The sequence below is a fragment of the Odontesthes bonariensis genome, chromosome 18, assembly GCF_027942865.1.
Source record: "Odontesthes bonariensis isolate fOdoBon6 chromosome 18, fOdoBon6.hap1, whole genome shotgun sequence".
In the NCBI taxonomy this organism is placed as follows: domain Eukaryota; kingdom Metazoa; phylum Chordata; class Actinopteri; order Atheriniformes; family Atherinopsidae; genus Odontesthes; species Odontesthes bonariensis.
This window is the reverse complement of record NC_134523.1, coordinates 7,393,976-7,414,297: the sequence shown is the minus strand read 5'-3', so window position 1 is coordinate 7,414,297 and position 20,322 is coordinate 7,393,976. Positions and strand designations below refer to the sequence as shown.

At 37.5% G+C, this 20,322-nt stretch overlaps 1 protein-coding gene across 1 annotated transcript in view; it reads right to left on the bottom strand.

The window, feature by feature from the left end:
• Positions 1-20,322, bottom strand: part of csmd2 (CUB and Sushi multiple domains 2) — a 227,750-nt gene that overhangs the window by 86,318 nt on the left and 121,110 nt on the right. Inside the window, exons 8-16 of the mRNA XM_075449084.1 lie at positions 18,360-18,447; positions 17,412-17,536; positions 13,684-13,805; positions 10,972-11,075; positions 9,111-9,223; positions 5,431-5,613; positions 4,122-4,312; positions 3,764-3,899; positions 461-655 (exon numbers count right to left, since the gene is read on the bottom strand). Coding sequence (XP_075305199.1) covers positions 461-655; positions 3,764-3,899; positions 4,122-4,312; positions 5,431-5,613; positions 9,111-9,223; positions 10,972-11,075; positions 13,684-13,805; positions 17,412-17,536; positions 18,360-18,447 — 1,257 coding nt within the window. The remainder of the gene's footprint in view (positions 1-460; positions 656-3,763; positions 3,900-4,121; positions 4,313-5,430; positions 5,614-9,110; positions 9,224-10,971; positions 11,076-13,683; positions 13,806-17,411; positions 17,537-18,359; positions 18,448-20,322) is intronic.

Genomic DNA, 20,322 nt, shown 5'->3' with positions numbered 1-20,322 from the left:
GAAGAGTACAAAGCCCCTTGGTCATCATCAGTTTCATCATTACCTGATCTCAAGTGTCCTCAACATAATTTAATTAGTTGTATCCTTTGTTAAGGAATTCAAGAGAATGAGGAAGATCACTTTCAAATCAGCTTCTTTTGAAACTTTTCAGCAAGTGCAGAATATTCCAATCAGGTCTGTTAAATTGTGCAATAACGTTGCATCACAAGTTGTTATGATATGAAAACAAGCAATAAGCACTGTCAGCGCTAGGCCTCATTTTATTTCATGTGAAGCTGAAATGTCTTCCCATGCTGATAATTTGATAAATGATATACTGACATGACATGTTTCATTCCTTAAGAATATAAAAAAAAATTCAAGTCTTTGACCCTGGGCTCTCATCTCTTCAGCCAATATCATTTCATGTGTAGTCATAAAGAGATAAAGAGTAATCTGAAGTTGCCCCTCCCTTACCCACCTTCACAGCGAGGAACAGCATTGTCCCACACTACATTGCCATCCTTCAGAATGCAGGAGACGGTTTGAGAGCCATGGGTCTTAACGAAGCCCTCCTCACAAAGGAATGAGATGGAACTCCCCAGCTGAAGGCTCTCACCAAAACGCTTTCCATTAACTGGCACCCCTGGATCTGGGCACTCGTTGTGGCGAAATGCTGTAGGGGATGCAGAAAAGACGGTGTTAGTTTGGAGGACAAGAGTGGTGGAAGGTGGTAAATTTTGCTTAACAATACATGATGATAAAATGTTAGAACACCAAAAAAAGGAGGAAATCTGTGATTCAACTGGTATTTTATAAGCTAGACAAGGACACTGTAATGTCAACCATTGTTTTGTAGACTACAGACGTTTTTCACGGCTGACATATGTCATAGCACGAAATGCACTGGTATATTAATATTTTAATTATATTATTAATTCAACAATTGGGGAAGGTCCTGCTGTTGTGCATTTGTCAAGGTTCAATGTGGTTTCCCTTCATTACTGTCATTCATTAGACCTGCACTGTCTGCTGAAGAAAAGATCTATTGAATTGAGAATTCAAGTCGAATAGGGATTTAAAAAAAAACAAAACAGATTACTAAGATATTTTAAATGACTTTGTTGGAAAATGTCTCAAGGTGAAGGAAAGACTGTAAGAACATGTTTTAAAAGAAAGGAAAAATAAATTGCATTGCACTGAGAATCTGACCATACTTGCATACATACAGACTAAGCTGTGATGTGGGTGTGCGGTACTCAAACTACAGCTGTTCAATAAATATACTACAAAAGTGCCTTAAATACTTAATCTAATACAATCTTATTACTTTAACAAGTGGTGAATATATCCTACATATTATATTAGCATAAGGTTGGCTGTAATATATCTTTATTACAGTTAGAAATCTTAACAAGAAAAAAAAAAAAAAAAGGGAAATAAAAATTGACCAGACCTCTTGAGTTTGGGATAAGGCTGTTGCCATTTTGATTTACTAAAAGAGCATTTGACAAATGATGGACGGATCTGTCTGAGAACAATAGGAGAACATATTTATATACTTATACATATATATACACCATACATATACTTAGTACGGCACCATCTTGTCAATCACAATAAAACATAGCACTGTTGAATACGATCCTTTATCATTTACTTTACTCCTAAAAAGGATCATGCCATATTTTAGTAAAAATATAGGTCACTTTCTCATAAACCTCCAAACAAAAGACATTACATTGACCTGAGTCACATGTTACATTTACTTTTTCTGGGCAAGATGCTAAAAAGTTTCTTGGCAAAACTTTTTTTTGCCCCCTCTCCTTCTGCTGAAAGCATTTTTTCCCCAATGTCAGCATGGGACAAAAATACATTTGTTTCACTTAGTCACATCGATTCACCCTGCTGCAGTAATTCTCCAAGGTGGGCAACCGTGCTGTATGCAGATCATCTGTGCTACATGACACTGGTAAATTATTTCTGCAGGAAACAAACAAGGAAAATTGTTCTTGTACGTCTTTAGAATTTTATCTATCAGGCCCCTTAATAAAATTCCAAGTGGGAACTAGTTGGAAAAAGTAGGAGGACACTGTCTTACAAGAAGAGTCATAACCCTAGAAAAAGTCATGTAAACAAATACATCTCCTGCAACACTATCTCTTTCACTCTTGTACACACAAGCAGTTGTTGACACGTGTAGGTGTTGATGAATCCCTCCTCTGTATCCATTGGACCCAAACAGAGTATCAGCTACAGCTCATCCATCAAAAATATCGTATTTATTAACTTGCCAGAAATCCCCTCAATACAGTTTGGCATGTCTTTAATTAACATGAATGATGGAAGTTGTCTGCTCAGGCCCACAACCTCCAAAAATCTGTCCTGCAGTTAGATGACACTGTTCTCAGGAAGGGATTGTCATCTTCAATTAACTTTTCTTGGTGTTCATTCACCATGCTGCACTGGCCATTTATTGATTTATCCAACTTGCTAATTTAATGCATTAGCCACCATGTGCTGTCCACATCGTGGCTTTACAGACGCACCTGGGCTTGTTTGATGACATGTCTTCAGATTAGTAAGAGTCAGAGTCCAAATGTTTTCTGGAAAGGCTGAGCCATGTTATTTCAATTCAAGCACAAGTTAATAACTCAGAGAATATGTGCATTTACTTTAAGATACAATTATGGCGTACTGGTTTTAACGAGCATTCAGGCAATACACGATAAAATGATACTGCTGTGTCTGAGATGGTGTGTAAAAATAGGCCCTACTGTCACAATTACTAAACAATTATATTGATGTAACTACAGCTATTATCATCAATACATATGGCATGGGAGTGTTTGACCATAAGGCATAATTGTGAGATCATCTGCCTTTCAAACAGCTTTGTAAATGTGTCTGAACAGAATCTCCTGCATACTTTGGTAGGACAGAATCTCAGAGTGCTGTGACCATTTGGACACAGAATACTGTAAGTTAGAAGTTATGCGCTTGTTTGACAAATGTGTCAACATTACCAAAGCATTTTTTGGTTTCCTTTTGTTTATGCTAGCTGACCACTTGTTGTGCATTATTATTATAATCTTACACACTTCTAAACAATTGTTGGTATGCTCACAAGAAAATGAATATTCTTTTAACATGCCAACATTTTATTCTTATCAGTACAGTAAGTCCTCTGACAACAAACAGCTTTGCGTGGACGGGGCTACGCGGAGATATTCAGTTTGGGATATGGACAAATGCAAAATTCCGGCTCACTGTATGAATACAACTAATACAAAAATCCTGCAACAAACCCCTCACAGCACAGTATATCCATGAAATAGGTTTACCAGCATGCAGCCACTGTTTACTGTGTCAGGGTATAAACCATGTGGAATTCCCTCAAACATCAGCAGTTACCCAGAATGGAATATGAGCACTGCCACAATGTGTCAGCTAAGGATGCTGCATCTTTATTTAGGGTTTATTTAGTTGTCAAGTCCCTGTTAAGATATTAAAGACAGGGGGGCGTTGTGATTTTTCTTTTTCTTTTTGTGAGTGTGCAAAGAGTGTTGTTGATACATGGCCCTGTGTATTCTGTCTGTGGGAGAGAGGCACAGATATGGTAGATGATTCATGAGGCCAATCATATGCACACCCATCATCCCACACGCATACTGTACACCCGCATAGACAATGTAGAATACTAAACATCCATGTTGGGGTGGGTGTCTGTGATGAGCTCTAAAGACTCCCCTTAATCTTCAGTGAAGTAACATTCAGTACTCACTTGTGAAAGTGATATTAAATCCTCGGTCTGTGTAAGTGTGGTCAGTCAGGAACTCCAATCGTGCCACGTGTGCACTTGTTGTTATGGGAGGAGGCAGAACGTCACCAGAGAAGGTGCCCAGGATGGGGGATTCAGCCTAACAAAGTCAGATTTTCTGGTGAAACCAAAGATCTCTTGAACCAAAATAAAGTACAGTAAACAGAAAAAATGGGCTTGCCATAGTCTAATGATGTTGGCAGAACAGTTCATACATACAATTGCACATACTAATTTTCCAAGAAACATGCACAGTGATAAATACACAGCTGATCTAAAGGTTATTCAAAATAACTGAAGGCAACAAAGTGTAATTCACAACCTTTCCTCCATCCTTGACGGAGAGGAAGTCAAACTGTTTCTCCATGCTGAGGTCGTTGAAGGCCAAATTGATTCTGCTTTCAGGGTTTGTTATGATGAGCCACACACAGTGCATATTGTTTCCATATTCCTGAGGATAGTTAGGGGATAGCAGCACCCCGGATGGAGTGGTAAAGTTAAAGAAACAGGAAACTACAGGAGAGATAAAGAGATATATGGAGCAGAAGAGAAGAAGAAGAAATACAACACATTAACATTAAAACTAATAGTTGTTTAGAACACGGAAACATTGTGCTTTTCTACTGTCTACCTCAACATTCACTTACTGTAGACACCTACCACATTAGTGAGGGACTCCCTTTTCAAACACAACCAAAAATAACAGCGCATTTGTTGCCTTGTAGCATAAGCCCATGTACAATGACAGCCACTTAGGCTCACACTGAGATAACAGGAGATAATAAAAAAGAACAATTTCTCAACTTGCCAGTTGAGGTATTATGGACAGGGCTATGAAGGAAAGCATGATTCCCAAAGAAATGCACTGGCATTATACATTAAAGATCTATCTAACATGACCACAATAAAATATCTAATTTGAAGCAGAGTGAAATAAAAACGGGGATAAAACAAGTTTAAATTCTAAAAAAACAAAAGCAATTCTTTGTCGATACAGTGTTACAGGCCAAGCAATATTTTTTCTCTATCACCAACCATGGGGCAATGTGGGGTTTAGTGTCTTGCCCCAGGACACTTTAACATTTTGTCAGGGAAAGTTGGGGATTGGACCACTGACATTACGGCACACAAGACTACTGTTACCACCCGAGATGTAGCCCAGGGGAAACAGAGAAAACAAAAACACCCATCCAAATCAAATCAATCTTTCTATATATTAAAAATTAAGTCAATAAACACTGCTTCGAAGTAATAACCAGCCAAAATCCGTTTTAGGGGTTGGGGGTGTGTCAATTTATCAGAGGTTTTTGTCCATCCTATTGTATCAATAATACAATAGTGAACATTATCTGCACAGTCTGCTCTCCTTTCCTTTCCCCCTCATCTTCTAATTCTCAATTTATGTGGGCCTCTTTCATGTCGTTGATTAACTAATAATCCTCCCTATTGTTTCAAATCCACACACATTCTGGGGAAAAAAAAAGGGAAAAAATTGTGAGGATAATCGGACCATTTAATAAGTAGCTGTCCCTATAATCATCAGCACAGTATTCCCACTGATGTTAGTAGTGACATACTTATGCATAAAGTGTACGTCAAATCTAAACTGTGTTAGACTTTCAAGAACTTACAAACACAGCTGGGTTTCTTTGCCGACCACTGGTTGTTCTTCTGACAGGTAATGTTCTTCTTTCCCACAAGCTCAAAAGCAGGGAGACACTCGAAGTACAGCCTGTCCCCGTGACGAAAGCCTGCTCCCTCCCGTTTACCATAAGCTGGGACTCCAGGATCTCCGCAACTGCCTTGGTCAATTTCTGTGTGGGCAGAGGTGAACATGTTTGTAAGAATAGAAAGAATGCAATGAACACTGATCACAGCAGCATATTAAGTTAGGTAGAGAACACAGATTTTCACAAATCAGATGATTAAACTAAACAACCATCTCTAATTCTTCAGGTAAATTCAGCTGGTACGGAAATATTGCAGAGAGAAATTTTAGTTTGACCCTGTAGTGTCATCTGATGAAAGCACTTTGACATGCTTCCCTTATACCTTCATAGAGACGCTGTTTATTTACTAACCTTACCGAGAAAGTCCTATAGCTGCTTTGATTTGTTTGTTGCTATCCTGGAAGGGTCAGTGTGAACGCTTGACCAGAAGCTAATCATGGCCAAACTTAGGAGATATTAGATTCAGATGTTAATCTAAATCCAGGATTCTTTTCATTAGGTCTTGTGTCTTCACTAAAGTGTAAAAAAATTAAGTTGAAGTTATTTATGATGGAACATTTTGTTCTGAAGCCAATTAGCTCTGCATTGCCTGAAGAACAATATGTGTTCCACATTGTCTGCATCTAGGGTCACTGCTGATCTCATTGGGTAAAATGCACCCATTAAGTGCCCAGAAGTTAAATATGGATTTAATTTATGTGCATTCGGGACGGTGACAAGTCTAGTGTTTGATTAGAATAATTTGCTAGAAATGCTTGACCCTGATGAAAACCATGAGCCAAAAACTATATATCTTTGCCTGATTGTGTGACAAACATTCTTACTTATTTTCGAAGATGTGAGCAACTCTCAAAAAACAAAAAAAAATTCACATCCCACAAACCCACTTCTTACTTAAAACCACACATATGTTTATTTCATTACCACAAGATTTATTTATTCCCCTTTATTTCCCTCAGAAGATTGCAGATGGGAATTCTGAGACATCCTATTGCAGCATCTGGATGGGGAACACACAGAGCGAATAAGCTCATTCATCCAGGAAATGATGGCAGGGCCTAATATGATTTTAAATCGCACCAGGGGTGATGCTGTGTATAAATCCATACTTAGCCCTAATGATGATCATCATTAAAAACATATATTTAGAGATCGCTGCTGCTTGGATGTATGGCTGTCCTAAGGCAGCCTTATTCACAAGACAACTCATTGATTTTAGTTGGAAGTCACCTTTAAAAGAGGGGGGCTGAGAGTGGGTTCCGAAGAACAATCCAAACATAAAGCAGACACAGTAATTGTGTATAAACCAATGCAGAAAATCACGCACACAATAAAGCTTCTCAGATGAGGCCTTTCTGCCTCATGACTCCCCGCAATTAAAACTGTGGAGGAATATGGAGGTAATAAGTAACAGTCTTGATGAATGTGCGTACTCATTTCATGGACTATGTGCCTTGTTATAGAGGCACCTGTGAAAGTCTGTTTCTTTATGTAAGAAAAAAATCTGACACAGTAACAGGTGAGAGAAAGTGCAGTTGATGCAAATGAATAAGGGGACAGATGTCAGAGATATGTGTGTCCTTCTCTGCTTGACATTCAACACTATCCCCTACTGCTGTCAACAGTTACACTGCAATTGAAGGCGAAGGATAACTTGACTTTATGAGTTTAATGGTATAACCCAGTATAGCATACAATGTCCCAAAGGACTACATACCTGCAGTTCCACCAAGACATCAAAAAATATTTGATGTATCAACTATAGCCTAAGGGCCTTATCAAAAAGTACATAACTGAGCAAAAAGTACCAGCATATCTTCCCAGGAGGCACCAGAGAGTGTGTATTGTAGCCACTTAATCAGGCTGTACTTCTTTAATAGATGATGACATAAGAAAACATGTTGAGCTTTCTGTTATGAACTCTGAAGACTGAAGGAGCATCCAAGAGTGTCACCATTAGTAATAAAGGTTTAAATAAATTGCAATAGAAGTGTTTTAAGCAAACATGATGATAATAAAGTGATTTTTTTTTTTACTTCTACTAATAACTTCATCATCACTTCACTTCATCATTCGATTAAATTATTCAATAAAATGTTGATCATACTTAGAATGTGAATTCTGGTGTTATGGCTGAAAAAATGTTTTTTGAGGTGACGGTGACAATATTGTTTGACCAATAAAAACCTACATCATCATTTCTCCCAAATTTAAAGAAATTACTCGAGGGTTATCACAAGATATGGATGTCATGAGATTGGGATGGAAATAGGGCCAACTGGAAAACACAATTCCTACAGCCAGCACAGGAGCATAAACATAGGAAAGGCATGGTGGTGTGTCCATAACGCTAGATAGACTGGTTGGTGCACATTGGTGCACAGATTTTCAGAAAGACTGAAACTAATACCGATTGTGTGCATCACACACTACAGTGTGTGAGTCAGGGAAGGTGTGTGTACTGGTGTGACTTAAAATACAAGTAACTGAGAACGCAAATTAGATTTTGCTTCAATCTGGGAGGTGAAGTGTTTCAAAGTGTTTCTTCCCCTTCATTAAGTAGAACTCATTGTTGTAATTACACTTTGGTTCAGCGTGCTGCTCCACTTTCTCTGTTATTTTTACTGATCAGAACTAATCATCTGTGGGGAAGGGAGAAGACTTGCTGTGCATCTGAGAGGAGATCAGTAAACTTGCTGGAGGAAGAGCCCTGGTAAACAGCTCAAACTCTCACACTAAACAGAAAACATGCAAACTGAAACACCCATGTGATCATTCTTTGCTCATCTGTTAAAGCTTGTGTGCATGTACACCCAAAGACATAGAAACGTATGGTAATTATAAACAGAAATATTAGAATCAGATAACAGGCCAAATACATCAGATACAAGTTAATCAGTGTCTCACTGACCGTTTTTGACCTCATTAACGTTCAAAACGCCAAAAAAGATGCAAATAATTCATTTGAACACATAATTAGTATGAAGCTGTCAGCGTAAAATCAATTAGTGGCTTCATTCACACAGTTCTTGATTTCAAGTTGCAAAAAAAAAAAAAAAATACTTATCTCGAGTGATCTCTCAGGCTTTAAAAGATTACTTAGGTCTGTTTCACTTTAAATCCCTGTAATATAGCCTTATTTCCTATGCTGGCATGTTGTGAGTAGAGGTCAAAGACGAACTGACCAGCTTGTTTAGTTGTGATCCTGATATGTTTCGATGACAAATTTTTGAATGACATGGAAGGATCTTTGACTTTTATGTTTTTGACACTAAGCTAGTATGATTTATGTTGGAAAAGACATGAAAAGGAAGGACATGAAGAATGTGTTAGCTGGGATGTATGTCAGCGTTGAGCTAGAATCCACAACGTAAAGGGTAAATGAAAATAATAATGAAAGTAATTCTAACTAAACTGTTAAAAATTACACAAAACGCTTACCCCACAATGCATTTTGACCATGTTGTCATTTTTTAATTGACTTTTTGATTGTGATCCAAGCCTGGTAACCCAAATAATTTGAGTGTAGCTAGCAAACATACATTCTATAATATACAGCCTTATAATCACTGCATTCTTACCTTCATAGGATACCTTAAAGCCAAGGGAGCCACTGGTGTCATCTGTTTTGAAGTTGAGCCACATCTGGTGACTGGTGCTCACCACGAGGTCTGGTGTGGTGGTACCAGACAGGCTATGAAACAAGACAGGATGACAGATTTCAGGTTTGTCTCTGATATACAACACAGATGAGCCAAATATATATTTACTGACAGCAAGATGTCTCATGTAAAACTGAAATCCATTTCGTACTGATAGTGTCTGCTCTAACAGAGTATGTTATTTCAATTGCTTTATACAGCAATAAAAATTTTTAAAAAAATGTAAAAAAAAAAAAAAACACGGCAAACTTTTTGTCACTTTAATGACCAAAAGACCCATTTCTATTGCATCATTAAAACATATCCAATTCAAATGCAAAACTAATATCTGAAGTTATATATTAAAGCAGCAGATATCTCTGATCAAAGACGCATCTTTTAAAACTGACATAAGCACTTCAAACTGAAGACCAAAATCGTATAGTTTTTTTATCCAAAGTCTTTAATGCAAAACAGCTGGGGACAAGAAAGTGGAAAATGAAAGCAAGATCTGTCAGTGCCACAGCAGTATATTAATCCTATTTGAATAGTAATTTCACCCAGCTCTAATTAGGATGTGTGTCGCTGCAGAGTCAGTGATTAAGGGTTTCTAATTTTACTGATGGAACTCGTAGAGTCCAGTCGTACATTCTGGAAGTCGGGTTTATGTATTTGTCCTTTGCTGCACCTTGTTTCCTTTCTAATTTTTTTGTTTCTGTCAACACGTAGGAGGAAAGATAAAATATTTAATGGACCATCAAAGCACAGTTTTATGGGTAAACTTGAAACCGTCTTAATTCTAAAAACTCTTGAAATGGATGTATGTTATGCCCACTCCACATCGGTTCTCCTGTAGGTAAAACAGTGGTGGCACCTTTCTTTGATTGTGACTCATTGCCTATAAGCCACCACATTTATGACTGCACTGCAGTTACAAGCCGGACCTTAAGTTACAGATAATGATTCTCAACAAACTGCACATGGTTGCCTGCATCACTGAGCCATAAAATTATAGTATGGGATTTTTAACAATGCTGATAGCTACAGCATAATGTATGCTCTCAGTTTGCTTGTGTGCAAGAGTGTGAGAACTAAATTCCACCCTTAACTTTCATAAAATAAAGATTTCCGTGAGAGAAAACAGCTTTACTTATTTTCAGTGTTTGTGTTGTTTAAACGTTTTTTTTTTTGTGCTTGTCAGTCTGAGTCCAAATAAACAAATAGGTTGAAGCGAGAAAGATCTTTTCACTTAAAAGCTCTTCACACAAAATTTTGCCTCATTCATTCAAAACCTCCTCCTGACTCCCACCCCAGAAAGGCAGCCTCGCATGAAAATTGATCTATAAAAACTTTATTAAGGTGGTAAATTTCAGCACAATTAAAAACAACATCCTGTGAATTGTTATGGAGCATCTGCTGGCACAAACTCTATTATGGGGTATCAATATGCAGTTTGCAATGCTGTGCCACATGGCTGTGATGTTGTATCCTCTACTGAAAAGAGTCATGATGGACAATGTGGTGTTACATCTATTTTTCATGCACCACTGCATCAGATGGTGATGAAATGAAAGTGAAACTGTACCAGTAAGTAGCAATGGCTGGGGGAAAGGAAGAGAGTGGGGCGGGGAAACAGAGAAGGTGCAAAGGCAAGGGCTCCAACACGGGATAAAAGTGAAGAAAAAAAAGACACAATGTACACGACTGACGAAAAATGAAAATGACTTCTAACCAAAAGAAGTTGCAGAACAAAGAAAAGATTAAAGGCAAAAAAGATGAAGGTCAAAGAGGAGCCACTCACACGTGAAAGACAGTCTTCTGGTCTCCCACCAGCTCGCCGTCTCCCACCGTCAGGGTGTCATAGCCTCTCTCCAGGTCAAAATCCTCAAATGTCAGCTTGATCACCTAGACAACAGTGGGGACATCACCAAGACAACAGTAAATGACAGATGCTTAAATGATCCTGAAACCTTGTGCAGAGCTGAGACCTCTTTCCATCTGTGCCTTCCCATCCTTCTGTCCATCAATCCATCTTTTATCATTCTCATTTGAATATTTGCCTGGAACATTTCAATTCAGTGTAACATCTGTGTATATTGTACGCAAAACATTTTTATGTTGTATTGATTTCTCTTTCTTCCTGGAAATATTTATATTTCCCCCATTCTTTGGCACATCTCATTCCAATTACAACTCTTACATTATATGTGTAAATAAGCAGCTTATATGACCTATACATGAGTACACTGGTATACTTTATTCAATCTTACTTTCAGTCTTGTGTAATTCATATATTTATTTCTTTTTTTACACTAAATCAAATATCTGATTGCAGACCGGTTGGTCTGCATGACCCCAACTATTTGCTCAGCAGAACTGACGAGTCATACACCTTTGGGAGTCACTTTGCCTGACTTAAGGTTACATGAAGCACATCAGGAATTGAGGCAGGGGACTTAAACCTTTTCTCAAATGAAAAAAATGTGCGAAAGAGATTACATAATAGTGCAAAACAAACTTATCAAATTGAAACAGCAAAAATAAAAACAGATCAAAGTTACTTTTTCTATTGAGGAGCTATTGAGACTGAGGAGCAAGGAGAAAAAGAACATACAAAAAAACCGACACCCTGACCAAAGATGTGGTTTAAACTTCAATGAGGATATGAAGATAGACAAACAAGGTCTATCTGCAATAGAGTAAAATATCATTCAGACTAAGCAGAATCGTACGCAAGAGTACGATATGAAAAAAAGAAAAACATACAACTGTCTTTGTCTCCTACTTTAAATTGGCTGGCACTGATTTCCGGCATATTCTTAATATTTTCAGAGGGCTGAGAGAGCAAGGCCTAATGAAAAAGCTTATATAAATGCAAATTGCATTCTGTCCTATGTTAAACCTCGCGCCTAATGAAAATTGCCAAGGTGGAGAGAAAAGATTGATGATGTGTGGCCAAAATAGGTCAGATCGCTCGATAAATAAAGTTTCACACCACAAACTCATCTCCCATCTGCCAACTAACAGGTGAAGTACGAAAGTACAGATGTCACACACACCAAAGAAAATAAAATGACAAAAAAAAAAAAAAAAAGCCAAGCAACAATATTGTAAGACAGTTGTGTGAAATCCCACTTGGTGTGCAGGTGAGAGAGATAGATAACAAGCTTCGATTTGATGAACCGTGGACGATGATTTTTGTTACACCTGTGTTGTTGGCTAGTGTGCTTGTGGGTCTTTCCACTGGAAACCCTAAATATATCATACTCTATATATATATATATATATATATATATATATATATATATATATATATAGTATAATGCCAGGGTATTTGATACCAACACTGTATTACCTTAATACTACATCAACTAAACATGATAAAAGTTGCAGGAAGGCTGTTCATTAAATCTGAGGAAACTTCACACATTTGCTCTGTGTATTTAGTCTTCTTTTGTTTTTAATTACTCCCCATATGATATCAATAATTTCAGATTAAGTTGAAGTATTTTAAGGTCTGAAATCTGCTGTTGTCAGAGGACAGTCACCCAAAACCCTGTCACTTCAAGAGAAATCTCTGAATCTCAAGTTTAAATCATGGAACAGACACACTGCCATTTTCAGCTTTTCAGGGCATTTTTGATGCAGGAACACCCAATAAAAAACTATATCATTCATGATGTCATGAGATGAATATTGGCCTAGAGGAGCACCATCATGTCCCATTCCAGATCTTTCTGCTGTGCCACCTCTTGCCTTTGTGGACGGGGAGGAACAGAAACCCATTAAATCTGTAAACAGAAAGAACAGCTTCGCTCCATCTTCATCTAAAGCAGACACAGCAAGAGCCAGCCTAAAATACCAGTGTCTAGTTTAGCAGGCTGCCTGCTGGGTATGCCTAAGTGTGTTTGCTTGCTTGCAAACAGTGAGTTGGATTTTGTGGGTGTGTACCTCACCTCAAACAGGCTCTCTTTCACTCAGCACGGTGCAATAAGATAACAGATTTGTAAAACCTTGTTGTTTGAGTTTCGAGAAGTATGGATGGCCTTGAACAAAATTCCAAAGTCAATGGTCTAAAGAGAATGGCTATGAGAGTTTCATGATAGCTTGCAAGCACACTCCATTTCTCTCCTGTCCATTTTACTCTCTTCCTCTCTCCATCACCAAAACAATTTCAAACAACTTCCTTTGTCTGTTGTGGGCTCAGATCCAGCATTTCCCCACCCTTTCATTTCTCTAATCTCTCCCATGTTTCAGTCTGTCATATGGTGTGCTGAACAGCTCCAAAAGAGTTGCAATTATCAAAAGCACAACACGAGTCATCATGTGTGTGTCAGAGAAGTGCTTCTACTAGAGTTTCTCCCAAGAAGATAAAGAAACATCAGTCAGCTTCTTCTCTTGTTGGTGTCAGGTGAAGACACCGCTTAACACGCCACTGGAAACTAGTGGGGACTACAAAGTCAAAGCTAAAAGAATACGCTGCTGATTCAATGCCATGTTCAGTAGGTTTTACCTTAGATGTGTCTGTCACCGTGATGACCCACGTGCAGTTAGCATTGTTGTCATACTGAACAGGGTAGTTTGGAGATGTGATGACACCACTAGGTCCTTTCAGTTGGCCTCCACACATGGGTGCTAAAAACAAAGCAGAGGAAGAGGCAAATAAGTGTTTAATAACAGTTTACACAAAGAAACTAATCACTGAATACATAGAATGTGTCAAATTCTCTTCTGGATAACCTGCTAAATTCATGAGTCATGCAGTCAGTTGTAGCTTTACCACAGCCTCTTAATGTGAAGGTGTATTGTTACTCCTAAATGTCCCTTGTGCGTCGAGTAGATTCTGTATTTTACTCATGTTTGCTGTGTTGTGTTAAAAATGATTCATTGTCGACACAGAACTTTCAATGCAATCCTTGCGAAACGAGATGGGTAGAATCCCAAGGATGTGGATACCAACACGAAGTTGCTTCAGTATTTCTAAATGAACTATAAAAGGCATGAGGCATGTCTGCACAGTAGGAGTTCCAGCTAGAATTTTCAGTTCTCAATCTCATGTGGAGACTTCACAGGGTTCTGAGCACAGATAAAATGCAGGTGACCTACTTCTGATACTCTGCCTGAATGCATTCAGTAAAGACAAGATAAATTGCTAAAGAATTATCCTTTCAAAAATGCTGCTCATTATGATAACATATATTTCTCACATTCCTTCCTAGTCTCTTCCTTGCCTGACTTTCCTACATTTGAGCTCCTTTAGAAGCCTACTCACTCCTTGGGGTATATGCAAGGACAGAGAATGATCTCAGAATCACAGGGGGGGACGGAAGAGAAACTGAGGAGGCATACGTTACTATATTAAAAAGCTTTCGTACCATTTTGCCATGGTAACTTAAGCTGAATTTATATCCTGCTACATAGTAGTTTAAGATCAGTGTGCATCAAGCTTTCTTTGACTCAATTCAGTCTGATGTTGCTGTTTTAGATATCATCAGGAATGAACAGTAAAGTATTGAATGTTGATGTTTGACAGTGAAAGCTCTGGATATTTAAATGAAGGTCAGACTATCAAATAAATGACAAAAAATGGATTTGACTGATCTGACAGACGGATCAGGAAGACTGGTTAGTCAGAGTATTGCATTTAGAAGGTGATAAAACAGTGTTTTCAACGAGTAGATTTATTTACATCTTTTCAGATGTTCAAAAAATCTTAACTTCTGAAATAGTTGATGTGCCACATATTCTAAACTTTAAAAAAATAAAATAAAAATAATAATAATAATAATAATAATAATAATAAGGGTTCTCAATTGGTTGATAAGTCCATTAAAAACTGTTGCTAGTGGACCTAATACAACACAGATTAAATATGTTCACACACTACCAGAGCGATGAAATCAATTATCTAGATCTGGTCAATGCTTCGGTTGATTTCCACATTTTATGGGAAACTGTCAGAGCTGAAAGCACGTCTTGATTTTCATATTTAAATCAACTGAAACGTTAAAGAGCCTTCTGTGCAGCTGTCAATTTAGACAAAAACATCAGGCAGATATCAACTTACTGCTTTGCACAACCAAAGCTGCCAGCACTGGTTTTCACTGGCTGCCAGCAATTACTGCTTTTTGTTGTTGTGATTCGAATAAACTTCTCCATTAGGGCAACTTACTCTTGATATGAATTAGGTCAGGTGATCAGTGTTTTTTGTGCTGTAGAAGCATCAAATGACACCTAAAATGCCTTTAATGTCAATGTGCAGAACCTGAAGAGAAAATCTCAGGCTAAAAGAAAGATCACTTTCTATACTCTACACTCATAATACATCTGGCTGAACTTGTTTTATCATACATACTTCTGGGAATCAGTTACCACACGATTTCAGTGATTCCATGAAAAAAAAAAAAAAAAAAACTGACTGTAATGAAAGGTCCAACACATCTGCTTTGCCTGATCATAACTAACTCAATCATATAAATCAAGCATGTTGGATCCAAGAAGTCAAACTCAAAAATCCCTGCTTCATCACTGGGAGAAAATATATAGAGAGGTTTCTTTTTCTTGGTAAATGTTGTCAGCCTTTGTCTATGTTTTGAAAAACTAGCTGATATCAGACTGACTGTCTTACGATCCCCTGCTCATGTTAAAATGGGTCAAAGTTCACTAGAGAAAGAGCTGCATGTTCAGGAAACACTCAGAAGAAACAGACAGATTGCCATCCGTGTCTCCGACTCCAGTGCAGCTCTCCTCTCCTCACACAAATGTCCACATGTTGTAATCCATAAAGGTAAAAAGTGATGCATATGATACTGTAAATCAGCATGTGGTGGCAGAATATTAATCTCATAAAATCAAAGACAGAAAGTGGGTGATGTGTGGAATATTACCAACCAAATGGACAGATGTATATTCACATTCAGGAACATAACATTTTGAAGTCAATCAGCAAGGAAGAGATGGTAGCCCTGCTAACTTTAGACACATTAATCAAAACCATTTGAAATAGTTTTATCTGAATTTTGGTATAGTCCACTTGTGTAGAGTTTAAAAATAGTTTAATCAACAGGGAAATTAGTCATTAGGAGACTCCCAAGGATATATTCCAATTGTAAGTGTAGGTAAGGACTTAACAAACCAAACTTGAAAGTACAAGGTGACTTTTCTTATCGAGGCCTGAGGGTGCCTGTTAAACACTCCTTAAATTAAAGCAAAGAACCTAAAAGGAAAATGTTTGTGTGTACATATGCAAAGGAGAACCTCAAAGTATTTCCAAAAGACCTCAACAAACTATCAAAATTTTAATGAATTTTGTACAAGAAAGATCCTTTGGGTGTTCATGGCCCACTCAGTGGCACAAAGCTCCACCCCTCTCCCACTCTATTAAAATTTAAAAGAACTTTCCTAGATTTAAGGAAAGAATACAATTCTCAACACCACATGTTTTAACAGTTAGGCTGACCTTATCAAATACAATACAGCAAGAAGGAATTTAACTAAAAATCAAATTTTTATTTATTTTTATTATTTATTTAAATCAGCTCGGTTTGAACTGAGAAGGTATGAATGAAAATGGACCTATACATTCTCTGCTCAAATGTGATTGGTCGATACTACTTAGACTACAAATGCAAGCCAGATACCTTTTTGTAGAACCTTCTACAGATCTACTGATAGGGATGGTATATTTCATTCTTAAAGGTCATCCCAATAAAACTGGAAAAAAAATACAATAAATAAATGAAAGTAATTTTACCAAACTCTAAAGGAACCCTATAACTAAGTTCCAAAGACCATTTTTGCTGCTTGAATAAATATATATACTCATTAAGCAAAAACAATCATTGCAAAAAAGTGAAGATTTTATCTACTTAAATCCTGATGAAGCTGGTTAGTCATACTACAAACTGAGGGGCACATCAGCCTCAGTAAAACTCTACAGAGTTTTATTTGCTTTAGAAAATTGCCACAAGTGAAGAAGACATGATTGATGGGTAGCGCTAAACCCGTATAGCTCAATAATGGAAGCAAAATAATGCTGGCCAAAGGTCAAAGTCATGCCAGTCACAATGAAATAGGGAGTACTGCATGTCGAGAGAGGAAGAAATGCATTAACACAAAATGACAGCAGACTCATGGGCAAACATGAGCTTCGCATCTGAGTGCGTTAATAAAAATGGTGGTCGTATCAAATCCACCTCCTTTACACATGCACATAGATGGATCAGATATGTGAAATCTTACCCCTGCAGATAGGCCGGTCATCACTCCAGCCTACATAACTGTCTGTCACTCGGAGGCAACTGATGCTCTTTGAGCCCTGCAGTTCGTAGCCCTCGTCGCAGGAGAAATGCACTGTAGCTCCTCGCCTGAAATTAGAATGCACACAGGAAAAAAAAAAAAGACATTTAAAGAAAGTGAGATGCACTGGTAAAAAGAAAAAAAGGCTTTTTGGGCTTCCTGGCTGTGATTTACCAAAAGTAGCACACCGTGTTAGGCAGATGACACCAATTTTTCTATGTTAGATGACCACTGATGCAGACAATAGCTTTGAAAGGAACAACACTCCATAATTTCTCTGGTAATATTACCATCTCTCCTATGAGTGCAGTGGCTGAGGGTTATTTGTTTTTCCATTTCAATGTTTTCCCATTTGATTACAGGGTCTTGGCATTGGATAATGGTGTATATGTCAGAGGACATTTCAAAATGGAGCACTGGAATACATTTGGGAACACATTAAGAATCATAGCTGCTCAGATCCATAAGCTTTCCCATTTTTCTGCTTCCAACATGCTGGCGTCAAGAACTAACTTCGTACTTGCTGACTAATATATTAGACCCCTTTAAAGATGCCATAGTAACAAAATAGTTAGTCAGAGGCCACATGTCAGGCTCCACATGTCAGAGGCCTTACATTTGTTCCTTACTGGTGAACACTTTTAGCTTATATCTTAAGTTGTCTAAAAAGAAATATATATATAAATGTAAAAATTTTATTAGGAAACTTTTTTTTTTTTTTATAAATATGTTTCAAAGGGCGGTAGAGAAACCAGACTTTAATACAATGTTCACAATGTGTAGTCTACAAATGTTCATCATGTGTCTATCCTAGTTCAGAAATATTGTAAGTTATTAAAGTAGACTTACCATTAAACTAACTGCTCATGTAAAAGTTCACTTGGTTTTTACCTGAAGTCAGAGCCTTTTCTTTTCCCCCGATCTGGAATCCCAGGATCTGGACACATGTTGTGTCCCTGTACTACACCCATCTGAGACACTAAATGGTAAAGACAGAAAAACATTTAAAACATCTTAAATAAACATTTTCGGAGCGCCCAGTCCTGGAGGCGCTCAGTTAAATCATGTCACTGGGTGCAAAGCAGGGAAGTGTCGGAGGAGGGTCAAATAAACTTGGCCGACTGGAGGAGCCGTGACCGACTGCGAGGGGTCAGACGTCTGAAGGGTTCAATCAATGAGGCACCTGCTCACTGGCCAGAGCCCCAGTGTGAGGAGAGACTGCAATGAATTCAAATCCTAAAAAGGCTTACTGGTGTCAGCAGAGTTTGCAAAGAAAATCTTAATAACCAATAACTGTTAGAATCTTCTCTTCCTCACTATTACTTATTACAAATATTTTAAAGAAAAGAGTGAACAACAGTTTTTTGATACGTATGAAAAATGTTTAATAAACAGAATACCAAAGCTGTTCCACATTTTAAATAGGCTTTTCTTATCAATGTCCATTAAGTACTAACGTTTTAAAAGTACTCACATTTTTTGAGAAAAAGAAACTAGACTTTTTCACTCAATATTTTCCATCCCGTCTTTGTCATTTCATTAGGTACAACTACAATGAATCAATGTCAGAATGGAACGTAAAATATAAAGTATAGTGGGGTACAAGCATAAAAAAACATTACCCTTGTAAAAATTATTATTAAGAGATATAATACTTGCTGGCTGCCACAAGGATTAAAATCAATGTGGGAGGAATAATAATAATAATAACATTCTATTCTAGTTCTATTCTATAAGTGGATAAAGAGAACTGTAAATTGCCTTCACACGGTATTGCATTTTCTGCCTGAAGGAACCTCTATCTGCAGAACAGGCTGTTGGTAGACATTCATCTCTTCGTGTTTCCTCGTGTGTTTCATAGCTGCCAAATTGTTAATGTTGCAGATGTTTGAATAAAGCTGAATGGAATGATGAACAGCAAACTTAGGAGGACAAGAGCAAGGATGCCATTGTGAAAATAGCAACCAATGCAATCACTGCTGTCAGTTTGCTATTAGAAATGCATCTCTTGCCCAGAATGTGTGTTCTTTTTGTGTGTAACTCTTGACATTCAGCAGTTCCTCTTTTGTTGAGAGACGTAAAAAGAAACTTTGAGCAAGAAGTGAGACAGCTGAAATTATCCGTCTGGCATCTTTACCAAGAATTAGACACCTCGTGAAGATATGAGTTAGTTTTCAATTTTCTGAAAAAAGATGGAATTCAATGGTAAATTAAATGCCCACCACCTTGTTTAGAGCCTCAAGTCAGCTCCAACTACAGTTATGGCTGCTGCTCAACACTATAAATCATTATTACCCACCCTAATGTATACCAAAGTTGCTTGAATTTATTTTAATTTAAAGTATCTTATTGATACAAAACATTTATTCATCTTACTTTTCCAAATTAAAAATCATGTTTCATTTTCCACAGTCATCGGAATTTCTTCTTCCAACTCTAAACAGCTGACACAAGAAAATTAGGACATTTTCTTTTGTTAAAGCTAACTTTGTAACTACACAGAAATTAAGAATACTAATATAAGATAATATTTAAATACAAAGATACAACAACAAGTAGGTTAACAATAAATAATTACACTGGAGATCTCAAGTAAACCTTTCAAAAGCGTATATATGATGTTATGAACACCAAGAAGCTGTGTTGTATCAACTAGTATTAGGCTTCACATACGAAAATGACAAGCTTTGAGGCTTAAGTTACAGTGGAATTAGATACTTAATCGTTTGTGTTAAGAAGGATTGAGAGGAGATGAAGTTTTTGGGCTATTTTCAGACAGTAAAATATTGCTCCCTCTTCTTTCTTAGTCAGAAGCAGGGCGAGTATTTGAGGTTGCCTTTATAGCTACAACTGA